Genomic DNA, 14,624 nt, shown 5'->3' with positions numbered 1-14,624 from the left:
TGAAAGTTCATGTGGTAATCGTACACATGGTTAAAAGTTCAGGTGCATTTATGCAAATTTCCCATAGATTTTTAATTATAAATTACGCTGGTGGCATAAATGAGTCGAAACGACGCCGAAGTGGTTTCTGTGTATCTACTCAACAGGGGCTCTCTGTATCAAGCAGTCACTAATTATCACTTTAATCTTATCAGTAACTGCTGCGACACTCATCCACTTCTTCTCTGCTCCAAAGCGCGCAGCAGCGAGGCAACACCATGAGCAATTTCATGGCATTAGAGCTCTCAAACTCCATAACCAAGCCCTCCATCTTCTTCGACGCCACAACTTTCTTCCCACTCAACGAAAATCTGCACCCAACAACCCTTCTAATACCACCCATATCCTTTGCCTCTCTTAAGTCCAAGCACAGAAGAAAGACAAGGGCAGCCCAGTCAAGCCCCACTACCAGTAAGTACTTTATCACCTTCGTTCATTTTTTTCAGTATTGCCTAGCCTATCTTTCTTTTCTGAGCTTACTTTGGTTGTTGAAGAAGAAAGAAAGAAAGAAAGAAATGAGAGAGTAAGAATCTCTATTTACATTTGCCACTAAATTTAGCTGGTTGTGGTGGGTTTTTAAAGTCTTTTAAAACCCAGAAAAAAAAGCCCAAGATCAGCATTTTAATTTGTTGGTTTACCCTTTTCATTTTCCCCCGTAGGCAATTGAACAATTGTAATGGTGAGAATATGTTGTTTGTTTTTTTGGGTTTGTTTAGAATTTAAAAATGGGAATTTATTTTCAGGTCCTCAAGCAAGTAACATAGCCACTGCCCAAATGGGAGAGCAAGTAGAGGTTGAAGTTGCTGAGGGTTACACCATGACTCAATTTTGTGATAAGATAATTGATATTTTCATGAATGAGAAGCCCAGGGCAAAGGAATGGAGGAAGCTTTTGGTATTTAGGGAGGATTGGGAGAAATATAGGGAAAGCTTTTATAACCGGTGTAGGACACGGGCAGATATGGAGGGTGATCCAACTATGAAAGAAAAGTTCACCTCTTTGGGGAGAAAGGTGAAGAAGGTATGTAAATGTCTCTATCGTGTTCTTTTGGTTATATTGATATTTCTTTGTTTCTGTTATAAGTAAGGAATTAAAAGAAGAACAAAATTTTTGAAGCTATGCCTTTTGTTACCTTGGAGACCCCAAATTAGATAAGTATTGTTCTTGATTTAGCGGTGGTTTTAGTTTTCCAGGTCCCAAGTAATGGAAGTTAATGAGATTATACACTTAATTCTCGTTTTTTTTCCTACTATTTACCAAACATGTGAAAGAAAGGGTGAAGATTCTTGTGAACACATGATTGTTTGTGTTTAGAGGTCCTTTCGGTTATGTTTGATCAGGAGTGAGCATTGCAGATTGATGATGAAATGGAAAGGCACAGTGAACTTCTGAAGGAGATACAAGACAATCCAACTGACGTTAATGCAATAGTTGCACGGAGACGTAAAGACTTCACAGAGGAATTCTTTCGCCACCTTAATCTACTTTCGGAAGTTTATGATAGTTTGGAAGATCGTGATGGTAATTGAACATGCTCAATCATCTCAAAGTTTGTATTTGGATTATTTTCGTGAAACAATTGCTGATGACCTGATTTTGACCTACATGAACTTGTGAGAGTCTCTGGTTTTCAATATACTTTTCAAATACACTAAGAAGTTTCACAAATTGTTGCCAAACTCTGACCTGTGTGTCTATGGGTGGGAAAATATGATGTGCAATTTACGTCTTGGACTTTAATTACTTACAATGACAGATTCCATTTTCCATCTAGAGATCAATTTTGTAGCTTGTTCACCTATCTTATATGATTGTCTCAACTTTTGAGCAGCAATGGCCCGGCTGGGTGCTAGATGCTTGTCTGCTGTCAGTGCTTATGATAACACGCTGGAATATGTGGAGACATTAGATACTGCTCAGGCCAAATTTGATGACATCCTAAATTCTCCTTCAGTTGATGTAGCATGTGAGAAGATCAAAAGCCTTGCCAAGGCAAAGGAGCTTGATTCTTCGTTAGTATTATTGATAAACAGTGCTTGGGCTTCTGCAAAGGAGTCCACAACGATGAAGAATGAGGTATGGTCAGCAACCTTGTATTGATGAGCTTATGTTGGATTACGGGATATTTTTCATAACCCATCAATGTGTCACAGATGCACATGGGAAGGATAAATTAGCAGTTATTCTTAGAATGGTTTGACTATGCTTAAAGAAAAAACCAAGCAATGGATTTATTCAATTATTTCTGAGGTACGAATGTGTATAAGTCATTATAGAAGCTACAGTAAGATACTCTTGAATGTTTTCTCTGAGAACTATCAAGTATTATTAGAATTTAGAATGACTTGAGATGCTACCTTTTTCATAGAAGCACTTGAAGAAATGAAAATAATAGCGTTAAAGACATGTATACGTGCTTGCATTTGTCCTGTCAGAACTCCTACAAAATAATTTTATTCTTCTATTGGTGTTCTCTTGAAGCTACTAGGGCATCAAGCAACTCTGGCTTCTTTAACCCAAGCTTCGGCCATTCTATAGTCTTTACTGCAATATTATGTTTGCCTTTATGTGCTCAAATGCTTGCTCTTCCTTGTATTCTTAAGATTGGATGTCTTAATGCAGGTCAAAGACATAATGTATCATTTGTACAAAGCCACAAAAAGCAGTCTTCGGAGCATTGCGCCAAAAGAAATAAAACTACTCAAGCATTTGCTGAACATTACAGATCCTGAAGAGAGATTCTCGGCATTGGCAACAGCTTTCTCCCCTGGTGATGGACCTGAAGCCAAGGACCCCAAAGCCGTATACACGTAAGAGAGCCCCTTTCTTCTTCAGATTTTTTTTTGTTGGGCAATAGCAATATCTGTTACATTTTTGCAATGTAACATGTCCTGTATTTTCCTCTTTGTGGTTGAGCAGTACGCCCAAAGAGCTTCACAAGTGGATTAAGATCATGCTTGATGCATACCATCTAAATGCGGAAGAAACTGACATTAGGGAAGCCAAGCAGATGACTCAGCCTGTGGTTATACAAAGGCTGTTCATCCTCAAGGAAACTATTGAAGAGGAATATTTGGAACGAAGCACAGATCAAAAGTCTCAAACAGAGGATTCCAAACCAGAGGAATTATGAAGTACTTTAGTGACAGCTTTATTTCGGGATGCCATCTTCATGTGGGAGAAGAATCTTAGTTTTACAAAGAAGCTGAGTAGTGAACTATGGCATCATGCCATCCTTCATCTTCTTAGTTTGGCTCTGTTTTGACACTTCAGAGGATGTAATAGAAATTTGAGTGCCATTTCTTTCTTTCTTTAAAAGAAACCAAACCAAAACGATAAATAAACAAAATGTCTCAATACAAAATACAAGGTAAAATCTAGTTCTAAATCTAACCTATCCCACTAGCTACTTGCTGGTGGAACAAACCAACAATCAAGCCAACCTTGTGTTCAGTAATAATACGCTTTGCATACCGTGGAATGATCCCCCGCCATTGTCACCACCTCGGTCTCATTTTCACTATCATGATTAATAAACCGGAGACGGTCGCAGAAGAGCCGCAACGTGTTACCTTGGTTACCCGGCTTAAACGTATACGAACCCAACACCTTCAGCCCCAATCTCACCGTCCCTCCCAAGATTTCCTTTTCCACGTCTTCTTTGTCTTGTACAAGGTAAGAGGGGGAGGCAATGGCTTGGTTATGAGCACAACCTCGTGCTTGTAAAAGAGCGACACGCCTGGAGGCTGTCCAAGCAGAAGACGAACCTGTTACAAGGACATACCAAGGCCGCTCATGTTTAATGAATTTTTTTAAGAAATAAAATAAATAATAATCTAACCAAAATTTTGATTCTCCTTTTTTTTCATTAATGAATTTCGACAATATGAGGGAAATTTATTGATCGATAAAATCAAAACGGGGGACTAACAGATAAACCCCAATTACAAACATCAAATAATAGAGAATTCTAAATTAAATCAAGTGGCTCCTCAAACCATTCAATTCTAGCATCGTTATTCAAAGCAACTCGAGCAAGGCGGTGTGCCACTTCATTTGTATTGAAGATATTTTGAAAGTTTCTGTATAGGTTAGGTTGTAGTCACCACTCTACCTAATTGGTGAGTTGTGATTACCACATTTTCCTTAATTTAAGGTTTCCTTGTAATTAGTGTTCGGCCTTTATAACTTAATTTGTGGATAACGTTTGCAGTGAGGGTAAGGCATGTTGTATGATGGTTTCTTGCCCTCACTCAATCTCTCTATATATTTGTGTACTATGTAAATCTCCTCATGATGGAATCTACAAACATTCATTGAAAATTAACAATTTGCTTGACACTGGACAAACGAAGACAAAGCGGAACTCAGTATTATTTTGCATCATGTCCTTTATATCTTCAATGATGTAATTGCTAATACAATTGGTCTCAGAAGTAAGCACTCTTGTACCGCACCTATTTGGTGATGCTTTGTATTGCATTCTGTCTGGTACTGCGCCCTTCCTTGTACTACAAGCACCTCTAATTTGTGTCGTACACGGAAAAATAGGACAAAGACATAGAGCAAGGTTCGCATGCGCACAGACAGTCTCACCCATATAAAAAAACAAAACAAAAAAAGGTTGCATACGCATGGCGTGATGGGCACGTTTTGCATGCGTTTTCCTATTTGTCTGTTTCTAGATTGGAAATTAAGCTTAATTCTAGCAGCTATAACTCCCATGTCTTTTTAGGTCATTCACTTTGCCTTTTTTATCACCTTCTAACAGAAGCAAGAAGAAAGCTGGCCCGCTGCTGTTGTTGGGAAGTGAAATTACATAATTGTACATAGGGACCAAATTAGTATATATATATATTATTATTTTGATATTTAGGAATTATTTATGTTGTCGGTTTCTGATATATACACACGTTTGTTAGCCCAACCAGAATTTAGATTAAGGACTTGTGGTTGAAGATTGGCTACCTATAATAATAAATTAATCATTAGCTAAGAGATATATATAAGATGTTGAGATGTTAAGATGTATGCTCACTTATTGTTATCCCTAAACATTTCTTTAATTACTAATCAATTTTTACAAACACTCTACAAAATACTTCTTGCTTAATTTTATAATTTTTAGTTAACGGAATCTAGCTCAGTGAAAAAATGTATTGACTTGCAGATCAATAGTCTCATATTTGAACCTTAATAGTGTGTGTATGTGAGCAACTATTTTTCCCTTATAGTTTACGATTATTTTTATTTTATTTTTAAATACACTATCAAACACTTGTTGAATGACCCTTTCCATCTTTATAAGGTTTCTAAAAAGCCACAAGAACCTAAGTTGGAAAAAAATTGAAGCTCGAGAGCTTGTTCTAAATTTCTACACTTCAATTAACATTTAAAGGATTAGAAAAATATACAATCAATGTGATTTGTTATTTGCAAACGTGAGTATAGATTAGTTGAATAGGATTCTAGGTATGGTCTCTCGTACCCGAATTCAAATCTCTTATCCCATAAAAATGATTTTTTCTTTCTTTCTTTTTTGAATGTCACTTGCTCTTTCTTCTTTTTGAGTGATATTTAAACAACTTAATTTTATTGGAGAAGGTCCCATATTGAAATCTTGTGCACGGGCTCATCACAGTTGTTGTTTAATAAATAAATAAAAAGTGGCCTCTAAATGACCTTATGCATTAACTTGGTTATATGAGACGAATAATAATTAAGGAGATTTACTATTATATCTAATATAAAGACCCAAATTATTAAAAAATTATAGGCTTTTTATCACAAAACGTCCCTGACGTTTGCGAAACTATCAGATTGCATCCTTAAAGTTTTTTTGTATCATTTATGGTCCCTAACGTTAATGTAGGTGCTCTTAAATAGTCCCTCTGTCAAAAAAACTGTTAAATTCAGGGATATAATCGTCATTCAATCCAAAATTATAATTTTTTTTTTCCTTCCCTTTCTCTCTTTCTTTTCTTCTCTTCTTCTTTCTCTCCGCCAGATTATCTCCTCTCTCTGTTTCTCTTTTTTTTTTCTCCTATCCTCTGTCACTCTCTCCTTTTTCTTCTTTCCTAGCAAGGTGGAAGAAAACAAACACTTTTTGTCTGACGTGAGAAATCCTACCTGGATTCTGAGATCAGAAATTTATCGATCAAACAACTGGATGACATAACATCCGACTTTGTTATTTTCGATTTTTATTATGTGTGGCTGCAGCTCAAAATGAAAAAGACCAAATTGTGAGAAATCTTGGGTTTTGAGGTCCAGGAATGGATCAGTTTATGGTGGTGTGAAGAAGAGGCACGACGCACCAAAAAGGAGAGAAATTTGGTTTCTGAAACTGGTTTCTCTCGGCCATGGCAGATAAGCTTTGTTTGATGGCTTCTCATGGCTACCCTCACGGCCTTGTTTTACAGCAAGAGTAGGGCATGGGTATTATCAAGGTAAAGTAAAGGTTTTGAAGCACTCATGAATAATTTATAAGTATGCAATCAGTGAGTTGTGTGATGAATCAGAATGCACTCAGGAATAATCTCAAGTCTAATTGACCTATTTGATAGTTTAAACTCTTAAACACTAAACAATAACCCAGAATGGGAATATAAAAGTGAAAACCTCCATTCGAGATATTAGCTCTTCCTGTACCTGGATCTAACTTTCTGACTTCTATAGAACCCAACACCTCCCCCCTCCTCTCCTGCTCTCTCTCTCTCTCTCTCTCTCTCTCTCTCTCTCTCTCTCTCTCTCTCTCTCTCTCTCTCTCTCTCTGACTGAGTTGTTTTAATTCAATGAATCTTTACTTTTGGCAGATAAGTTTTCCGGACCTTCAAAACTATGATTCGGATCAAGCATGGCCTGTGATTATTGATAATTTTGTTGAATGGATGAGAGACAAGCAAAGCTAATTTTGGCATCCTCCTCCTGTTAGAATACACTGCTGACCTATAAGAAGGTAAAGAGAAGCAGAAGAATAGATATTGGCGGAGAGAGAAGAAGAAGAAGAAGAAAGAAGGGAGGGAAGGAAATAAAAAATATATATTTTATAATTTTGGATTGATTTGACGATTATATCCTTGGATTTAACAGTTTTTGTTGACAGAAGGACCATTTAAGAGCACTCATATTAACGTTAGGGACCATGAGTGATACAAAAAAACTTTAAGGATGCAATCTGATAGTTTCGTAAACGTCAGGGACGTTTTGTGATAAAAAGCCAAAATTATATATGAAATGGACTTTAGAAACACACCCAAAACCTATTTACAACATAATAAAGAGGCTTTTAACTTCTTATAAATTACAAAACTGGCATCGATTGCTTAAAACAAGCCAAACCCAAAACCTCATTAAAAAAAACCCAAAACACTCAATAGGGCATCAAAGTAATTTAATAATCAAAATAAAATTCACTAGGACCAGCTGTCATAATTTGGGTGTTTTTTTAGTTTGTTTAGAAATTAAATAGTATAGGATTTATCTATATCATTAGTGCTAAGAATGGATATATAACTAAGGACTCGTTTGGGACTGCTTCTCTAGGAAGTACTTCTACTAATAATCGCTTCTAACAAAAGCGCTTTTATTATAAAAATATTGAATTTTCATAAAAAATTAAAGTCCTTCATGTAAAAGCACTTGGGAGTGCTTCCTGAAGAAGCACATAGTAGGTGCTTCTCCAGGAAGCGCTTCTATGACCCAGAAGCGCTTCTAAACTTTTCTGCCAAATGTTGTCAGAAGCACTTTTAGTTATTAGAAAGCACTTTTGGCCCTTCCAAAAGCAATCTCAAACAGGCCCTAAATATCTCTAAGTAAAAGGGCAAATAGAGAAAATATTAGTTAGCTGGAAATTATCTGAAACATAAAGGGTATTTCTGTCATTTAAAAATAACTTGTACTGAGGATAGGACGATCCTCCGTGTACTATTTCAAATTCCTTACTATAAATATCTGATCGAAAATCTCTATTTTGTAGTAACTTGTAATAAGAAGAAAAAAGTCGAAGAAGCTTCAAAAAAATCAGTCTTCAAATTGCGCGTAACAACTCTCCGGTGGCGAAGTCAACTTTCCGGCGAACTGGTCAAACTTAGGCTTCCAATCCTTTCTGGTAATTCGAATTGGCATTTGATGCTTTGAAGCTCTCTCTATTTATTTTCAAAGCTCTTTTTTTTTTTATTGTTTGTTTGATTTCTCCTATCGGCGGTGATTTTCGTGTTAATTACTGAGTGAATAAACAAAAACTGGAAAATTGAGATTTTTCGCAAGCTTGTGCGCATGAATTTTATGCTGGGTCTTTACTGTGGTTATGCGTTGACTCTGTGTTATTTGCTTTTGAATTTCAAGAATCTTGAAGCTTTCTATTTCTATTAGATTGATGATGAGAAATGGAAACTGCAATTATGAAGGTACTGAAATTTGGTGTTCCTTTTGTTAGAGAAACTGAGAGATGGAGAAGGAACAAGAGGTTGAGTGGATCAAAGCTCAGAACATTGGCATAAGCATAGACCTTGTGGCTGCAGCCCAAAAGCAGCTTCTGTTTCTTGCTGCTGTAGATAGAAATCGGTTTCTATATGAAGGGCCTGCTCTTGAAAGGGCAATCTATAGGTACACGTCCTGTAGATTTGGTTCAGTTCTTCAGTTTTTGGGTGCATTAGATTCTTGGGCAGTACCAGTACTAGATCACATTTTTGGTTTTTCATTTGTAATATTTTAATATTGTTTTCTGGTTTCCTATTGTTTTCAATTCTGGTTGTTCGATTGTGGTGGAATAAGGAGTACGTTTTTTTTATATATTTTTTAATAGCTAATCGGGTTTGCTTTATAGTCTCATAAAATGATAATCTATTTGTGTTTTCAATTGGATTTTCATTGTGGCATTTGATCTTTACACTTCATGTTCCAAAAATTCTATTTTCAGGTATAATGCTTGTTGGCTTCCGATGCTTGCCAAATATTCTGAGTTCCAAATTTCTGAAGGACCTTTGGTTGTACCTCTTGATTGTGAATGGATTTGGCATTGTCACAGACTAAATCCTGTAGGCTTCTCTGAACTGTTATAGTCCTGGTTATCTTTGTTTGATGACTTGAATTGCTAAGCTTAGTGTTTTTGGTTTGTTATTCAGGTTCAATACAAGACTGACTGTGAGAAACTTTATGGAAAGATCCTTGACAATTCTAATGTGTTATCCTCGGTTCAAGGCTCTTGTAAAGGGCAAACTGAAGAAATTTGGAATAGTATGTATCCAGAAGAACCCTACAACTTAGACTTAAATAAGGCATTGTCAGAGGATATATCTGAACGGATTTCTGGACTTGAAAAATGCACCAAATATGATCTGATTTCAGCTGTTAAAAGACAGAGTCCTTTCTTTTACCAGGTAATATGAGATTGCAGCTAATACAATGGATAGAATACGTATGTTGAGTTATCAAGTGTTAACAGTAATATGTCTTGGAATGAAGTGCTTATATGGTTCCATATTATCGGTATAAAAGGAACTATCATTTGGAGTACTTTTAGATTGGAACACATTCTTAGAGTCTTATTTGGTGTTGTGAGGCCATCGAAAGATTTCCTTGTGGTAACTGGATGCAAGGAGAGTTTATATAGTATGCTATTACCTGCATGCATTTCAAATTCAAGGGTCGAAAGAAGCATTGTGCAATTATCATAAATTTTAAATTTACTTGCATAATGTATTATATAGAGACTGTCCTTCTTTCACATAACACCTGTAGCCACAAATAAACACACCAAGACCCACCCGAATGATTCTCCCCTCTAACTTTCCATTGTTCTTTTTTCTGTTTCTTTGCTTCTTCTGGCTTACCTGCCTTTTTGTGTTTTTGACAGGTATCCAGACCCCATATGAACCATGATGTATTTCTTCAAGGGGCTGTGGCTAGGTATAAAGGGTTTCTTCATCTAATCAAGAGAAACAGAGAGAAGTCTCTAAAACGTTTTTGTGTTCCCACATACGACGTTGACCTTATCTGGCATTCTCACCAATTGCATCCTGTATCTTATTGTAAAGACCTGAATGAACTCCTTGGCAAGGTATTGGAGCATGATGACATGGACTCTGACAGAACTAAAGGGAAGAAACTTGATGTTGGGTTTTCTGGAACTACCAAGCAATGGGAAGAGGCCTTTGGTACAAGGTATTGGAAGGCAGGGGCCATGCATAGAGGCAGTGCTCCATGTCCTGTCACAACTACACCTTACAAATCTAGCATGATGAGCAAGGATGTAGTTGCATCCACCGAGTATCAGAAAGTACTTCAGCTTCCAGAGGTTAAATTTGTGGAGGTAGATTTCTTTACCTCGCATGCTTTCTCTTTCCCTTTTATATTCCTTGTAATCAGGAAATACTATAGAAATGACACGAAGAGATGCCTTGAATTTAAACATGGAACTTAGTCTACAGCTTCCTCTTACTTGTGGATTCTCACCTTAGAAGTTCCTTTAAGAATATGGATTTAGAAATGTTTCATCATTTCATTGGTCAAAACCGTAATTTACATGTAAAGATTGAATACTTCGCCTCCAGTGAAAATTGAGAACCGAGATAGTACTTTGAGCAAAATTTGAGCATGCTTTTGAATTAAGTGTGTTGATATATAAATGAGCACCGTAGCTGGCTTTCATTTCTGTTATATGTTTATACTTTTGAGGCAATGCTTATATAAGTGAGCACCTTTTTTTCATTCAGATGTTAAATAAGGACACATGCTGCCTCCTACCTGAGCCAATTATACTGTAATTATTTTTCCTAAGTTGTTTCCCTATTCATTTTCCAGGTCCTTTTGGAGTTTGTTGAAGTTAGGAACTTACCAGAGGGACACAAAGGAAGTCTCTTTGTCTCATTTAGTAAGACCCAACATGATCTATTCTTTCACGCTAAGCGGAGACTGAGTATATTGTCCCAGTCTGGAGAGAAACAGGTTGCTTGTTTCCAGTGTGAACCTACTGGAGAGCTGCTTTTTGAACTGATATCCCGTTCACCTTCCCACTTACCGATGAAAAAGACATATAAAACATTGGGTTCTACTTCATTCTCTCTTCAAGACTTCCTGATCCCACTCTCTAAACTAGATGCAGAAAATTGGTTGGAGGTAGTGCCAACTTCTGGAAATGAGAACTCGAAACCAATCTACCTTCGGATTGCTGTGTCATTTACTGTTCCAGCCTTAGCACAACATGCACTCCACATGGTTCGTTCTCGGCCATTGTCCAAAAGTTCTTGCTTCCTGCCCTTTCTTGGGAAAGATCAAGATGCTAAGAATTTCACACATGTGATTGATGAAACTGGCACAAAGCTTATCAGTCTGCAAATGAGGTATACATGTTGTTGTTGCATGCACTAATGTGACGAATTTCACGCATGTGGTTCCCTCTCTCTCTCTCTCTCTCTCTCTCTCTCTCTCTCTCTCTCTCCACTGGAATGTAAACTTATACATATGTAGTATGAAAGCATGTTCGCATGTTCAGAATGATAATTGCTTCTCATGCAACTTGTGAATGTTTTTGCGTTTTATGATGTATTCTGAAGCTCTGACCTTTACTTTGTGCCGGCTTGGATGGATTGTATTTACAGGCATCCTGAAAAGGCAAATCCAAGGGCAAACACCATTCTTAAGAAAGAGGTGATTGGAATTACCAAGTCTGGAAAAATATCTACTCTTGCAGAGTCTGTAGGGACTGGATGGTCTTTGATGGATTCTCACTGGTTCCTTCACCCTAAAAAAATTCCCAATGGAGATGGCCACCTCTTTGTTCTCCAGGGAAAAAATATGGTATGCGTTCATGATCCATGCGCTTATGTATTTCCAAGTCACATCATAATTGTAGAGCTTTTTAGTTTATTTTGCTGCCATCATACACATACATGGATTGGCTCTTCAACCAGATATAACGTTCTCTTGGTCATTGTTATTAGCCACTAGCATGCAAAGTAATGTTTTGGAGATATTGGAGTGCTTCATCTCAGTATGAAGATAAATTGCTGAGATGGAATACTAGATTATGTCTCCTAATTATCTCTTGGTACAGGTCAAATTATTCCGCGGAAGAAAGCTGGACTATGAATCTAAACATTGTGAGAAACATAAAAGTGAACAAGAGTTCATGACCTTGGTTGAATTCTCTGCTGAAGATCCTTACGGCAAAGCAGTGGCATTGCTTGACTTAAAATCCGGATTTGTCCGGGTACTGTATGATCAGTTCCCTTGATATATTTTTTTTGTCGGATCACTTCCCTGTGATTTTTCACAGTTAATTAAAAACTTAACTTATTTTACTTCAAAATTGAACAGGTAAAGGAAGAATCGATGCTAGTTCCTGGGATCACGTTGGCTTTCATATTTTGTGATATGCTAAAGAAGGAAGGATATGATGGCTTTTCTGTTAATGCGAAGGAGATAGGTAGTGTAGCTGAAGAAATTAATGAGAATCATGAGGAAGGCAAAACAACCAACCTGACCTCTTCAGGAGTGACCGAAGGAGGGCTGAATAATGAGGTGACTGAAGATGTAGTGATGCCACAAAAAGGTGGAGGGTGTGGTGGGGGATGTGGCAGTGGGTGCGGAAATGCAATAAGGAGTGCCTCTGCTGGATGTGGCAGTGGTTGTGGTGGGGGATGTGGCAGTGGGTACGGAAATGCAATAAGGAGTGCCTCTGCTGGATGTGGCAGTGGTTGTGGTGGGGGATGTGGCAGTGGTTGTGGTGGAGGATGTGGAAGCTTGGTGAAGAGTGGCGGCTGTGGAGGGTGTGGTGGAGGTGGTGGTTGTGGTGGTGGTTGTGGTGGCGGATGTGGAAGCATGCTGAAGAGTGGTGGCTGTGGTGGCTGCGGTGGATGCGGTGGTTGTGGTGGTGGGTGTGGAAGCATTCTGAAGAGCGGTGGACACCCAAACGAAGCGTCCACTCGTGTGAATGAGGTAGCCGTTGCTTGATTCCCAAGCAACCCGGAATATCAGCATGATGAAATTACATGCATCATAATAAAGTTTTATGCAGCGCTCATACTTCTTGTATCATTGTATGCTCCGTTGTCAATCATCAAATTCTTGTTGTATGCTATCATCTATTGTGTTGTAAATTGTATCATATGAAATAAAATACAGCGTTATAATTGCGCATATACCTTCCATTCCGTTTGAACTCTCGTGCTCTCTGTGGATTGCATTGCATGTGTAAATTTTTTGCCAAAGTTAGGAAAGGAAAGGGGGAAACTCACACAAATGGGTACCAAGGGGATTTGAACCCAGAACCACTTGGGAGCACATCAAAGGCCAGATCCAATCCAACTAACATCACATTGATAGGTTATATGTAAATTGAGTTGAATATTTTGGAGTACAAAAGGTTTTCGTTTTGGTTTCTTTCTTTTTTCAAAATAACTATATTAGAAAGCTTAGAGAGAGAAGCAAATTACAGCCAACCTAGGCCGTCTTCCGGCCAGACCAAGGTCGGTAAACGTGATAAATTTTTAGCAACGGCAACTTTCAAAATGAAGAGGTGTGGTATTAGAACGGGCATTTTGAAAGATACTCCATCCTTGCTTTGATCATGTTTATCAATGATATCAGTAATGATATTATTTTGATTATCAGTGAAGCAAATTCTATTACAAGTAGAGCTGGAAAATATATAATTTCTGCTTTATTTTGGTATTATTTTCTTTTTCTACTTTTTATAGAAGAAACGGAAAATTTATTGTGAAGCAAATTACAAGAAGAATAATCCTAGGGGAAGTATCATACCAGGAATAACTAGTGCATCTTGAAAGGAAAGATAATTGATTTCGAAATAATAATAAAAACCCCATAAAAGAAAGAAAGTATGCGTTTCCTTTCCTAGTTTTGCAACCGGCGTGATTGAAGACTAGGCTTAATTCTCAAACATTTCAGTAGTCAACTTTGCTTTATATATTGGTAGATTTTGTAACAACGTAATTCAGGTAAATTAATTCCCTAAAAATACCATATATATTTTGAACGTAATTATATATTTATGACTTTTGACTCTCTATATAAATCGCACATCGTCGCCAACTTTTTGGCAGAAGAAGTGAAGTGAATTCTACGATGGCTAAGTTTACAATCCCTTGTTTCGTCCTCATTTTGGTGCTCTTGTCAACCACCAATGGTTTGTTTCAATGATCTTCAATCATATATTTTTTATTTTTTTCCTGTTAGTTAGGCTTTTCAATCTCCTATATATATGGTCAAACAGATGCCCATGCATGCAAGCTATTAGGGTTTTCTTTTGTTTTATGATCAGTGTATGAGTCGATAGAAAACCCAAATTGGATCAATTTTAATTACTTTTAATCTAAGAATCTAGAGTTTGCTCAAATGCGTAAACCCATGTCTACACTTGTTTTTTCCGTAAATATTTTGTAATATAATTTTATATATTGCAGAGTTGGTTCAAGAGGCTTTTTGTTTTTTAATTTTTGGTTCATATATATCGCACTAAGACTATAATCTTTTTGGAGAATTAATTAAATGTCTTTTTTTAATTTTTAAATTTCAGTTTGGAAGATAGAAACTGTTGAAGGTTCTAAGTGTTGTACTGATC

At 37.1% G+C, this 14,624-nt stretch overlaps 2 protein-coding genes across 2 annotated transcripts; both read left to right on the top strand.

Moving 5' to 3' along the window:
* The first annotated feature begins 158 nt into the window (after nt 1–158).
* LOC110773242 (endoribonuclease E-like protein) lies at nt 159–3,351 on the top strand. The gene is made up of 6 exons (XM_021977742.2): nt 159–450; nt 783–1,060; nt 1,396–1,561; nt 1,872–2,116; nt 2,663–2,850; nt 2,960–3,351. The coding sequence occupies exons 1-6, from the start codon at nt 258–260 to the stop codon at nt 3,171–3,173; spliced, it is 1,284 nt and encodes a 427-aa protein (XP_021833434.2). The 5' UTR covers nt 159–257; the 3' UTR covers nt 3,174–3,351.
* A 4,639-nt stretch (nt 3,352–7,990) lies between these two features.
* On the top strand, nt 7,991–13,194 carry LOC110773243 (DNA-binding protein, putative (duplicated DUF1399)). The gene is made up of 9 exons (XM_021977743.2): nt 7,991–8,150; nt 8,478–8,647; nt 8,961–9,078; nt 9,166–9,420; nt 9,897–10,352; nt 10,844–11,382; nt 11,641–11,839; nt 12,096–12,251; nt 12,359–13,194. Exons 2-9 carry the CDS (start codon nt 8,490–8,492, stop codon nt 12,992–12,994), a joined length of 2,517 nt encoding a protein of 838 aa, XP_021833435.2. The 5' UTR covers nt 7,991–8,150; nt 8,478–8,489; the 3' UTR covers nt 12,995–13,194.
* The last annotated feature ends 1,430 nt before the right edge of the window (nt 13,195–14,624 follow it).

The sequence above is a fragment of the Prunus avium genome, chromosome 6 (genome assembly GCF_965620075.1).
Source record: "Prunus avium chromosome 6, drPruAviu1.hap1.1, whole genome shotgun sequence".
NCBI classification, from domain to species: domain Eukaryota; kingdom Viridiplantae; phylum Streptophyta; class Magnoliopsida; order Rosales; family Rosaceae; genus Prunus; species Prunus avium.
Note: the sequence above shows the minus strand (reverse complement) of the source record. Positions and strands in the feature narration are given on the sequence as shown.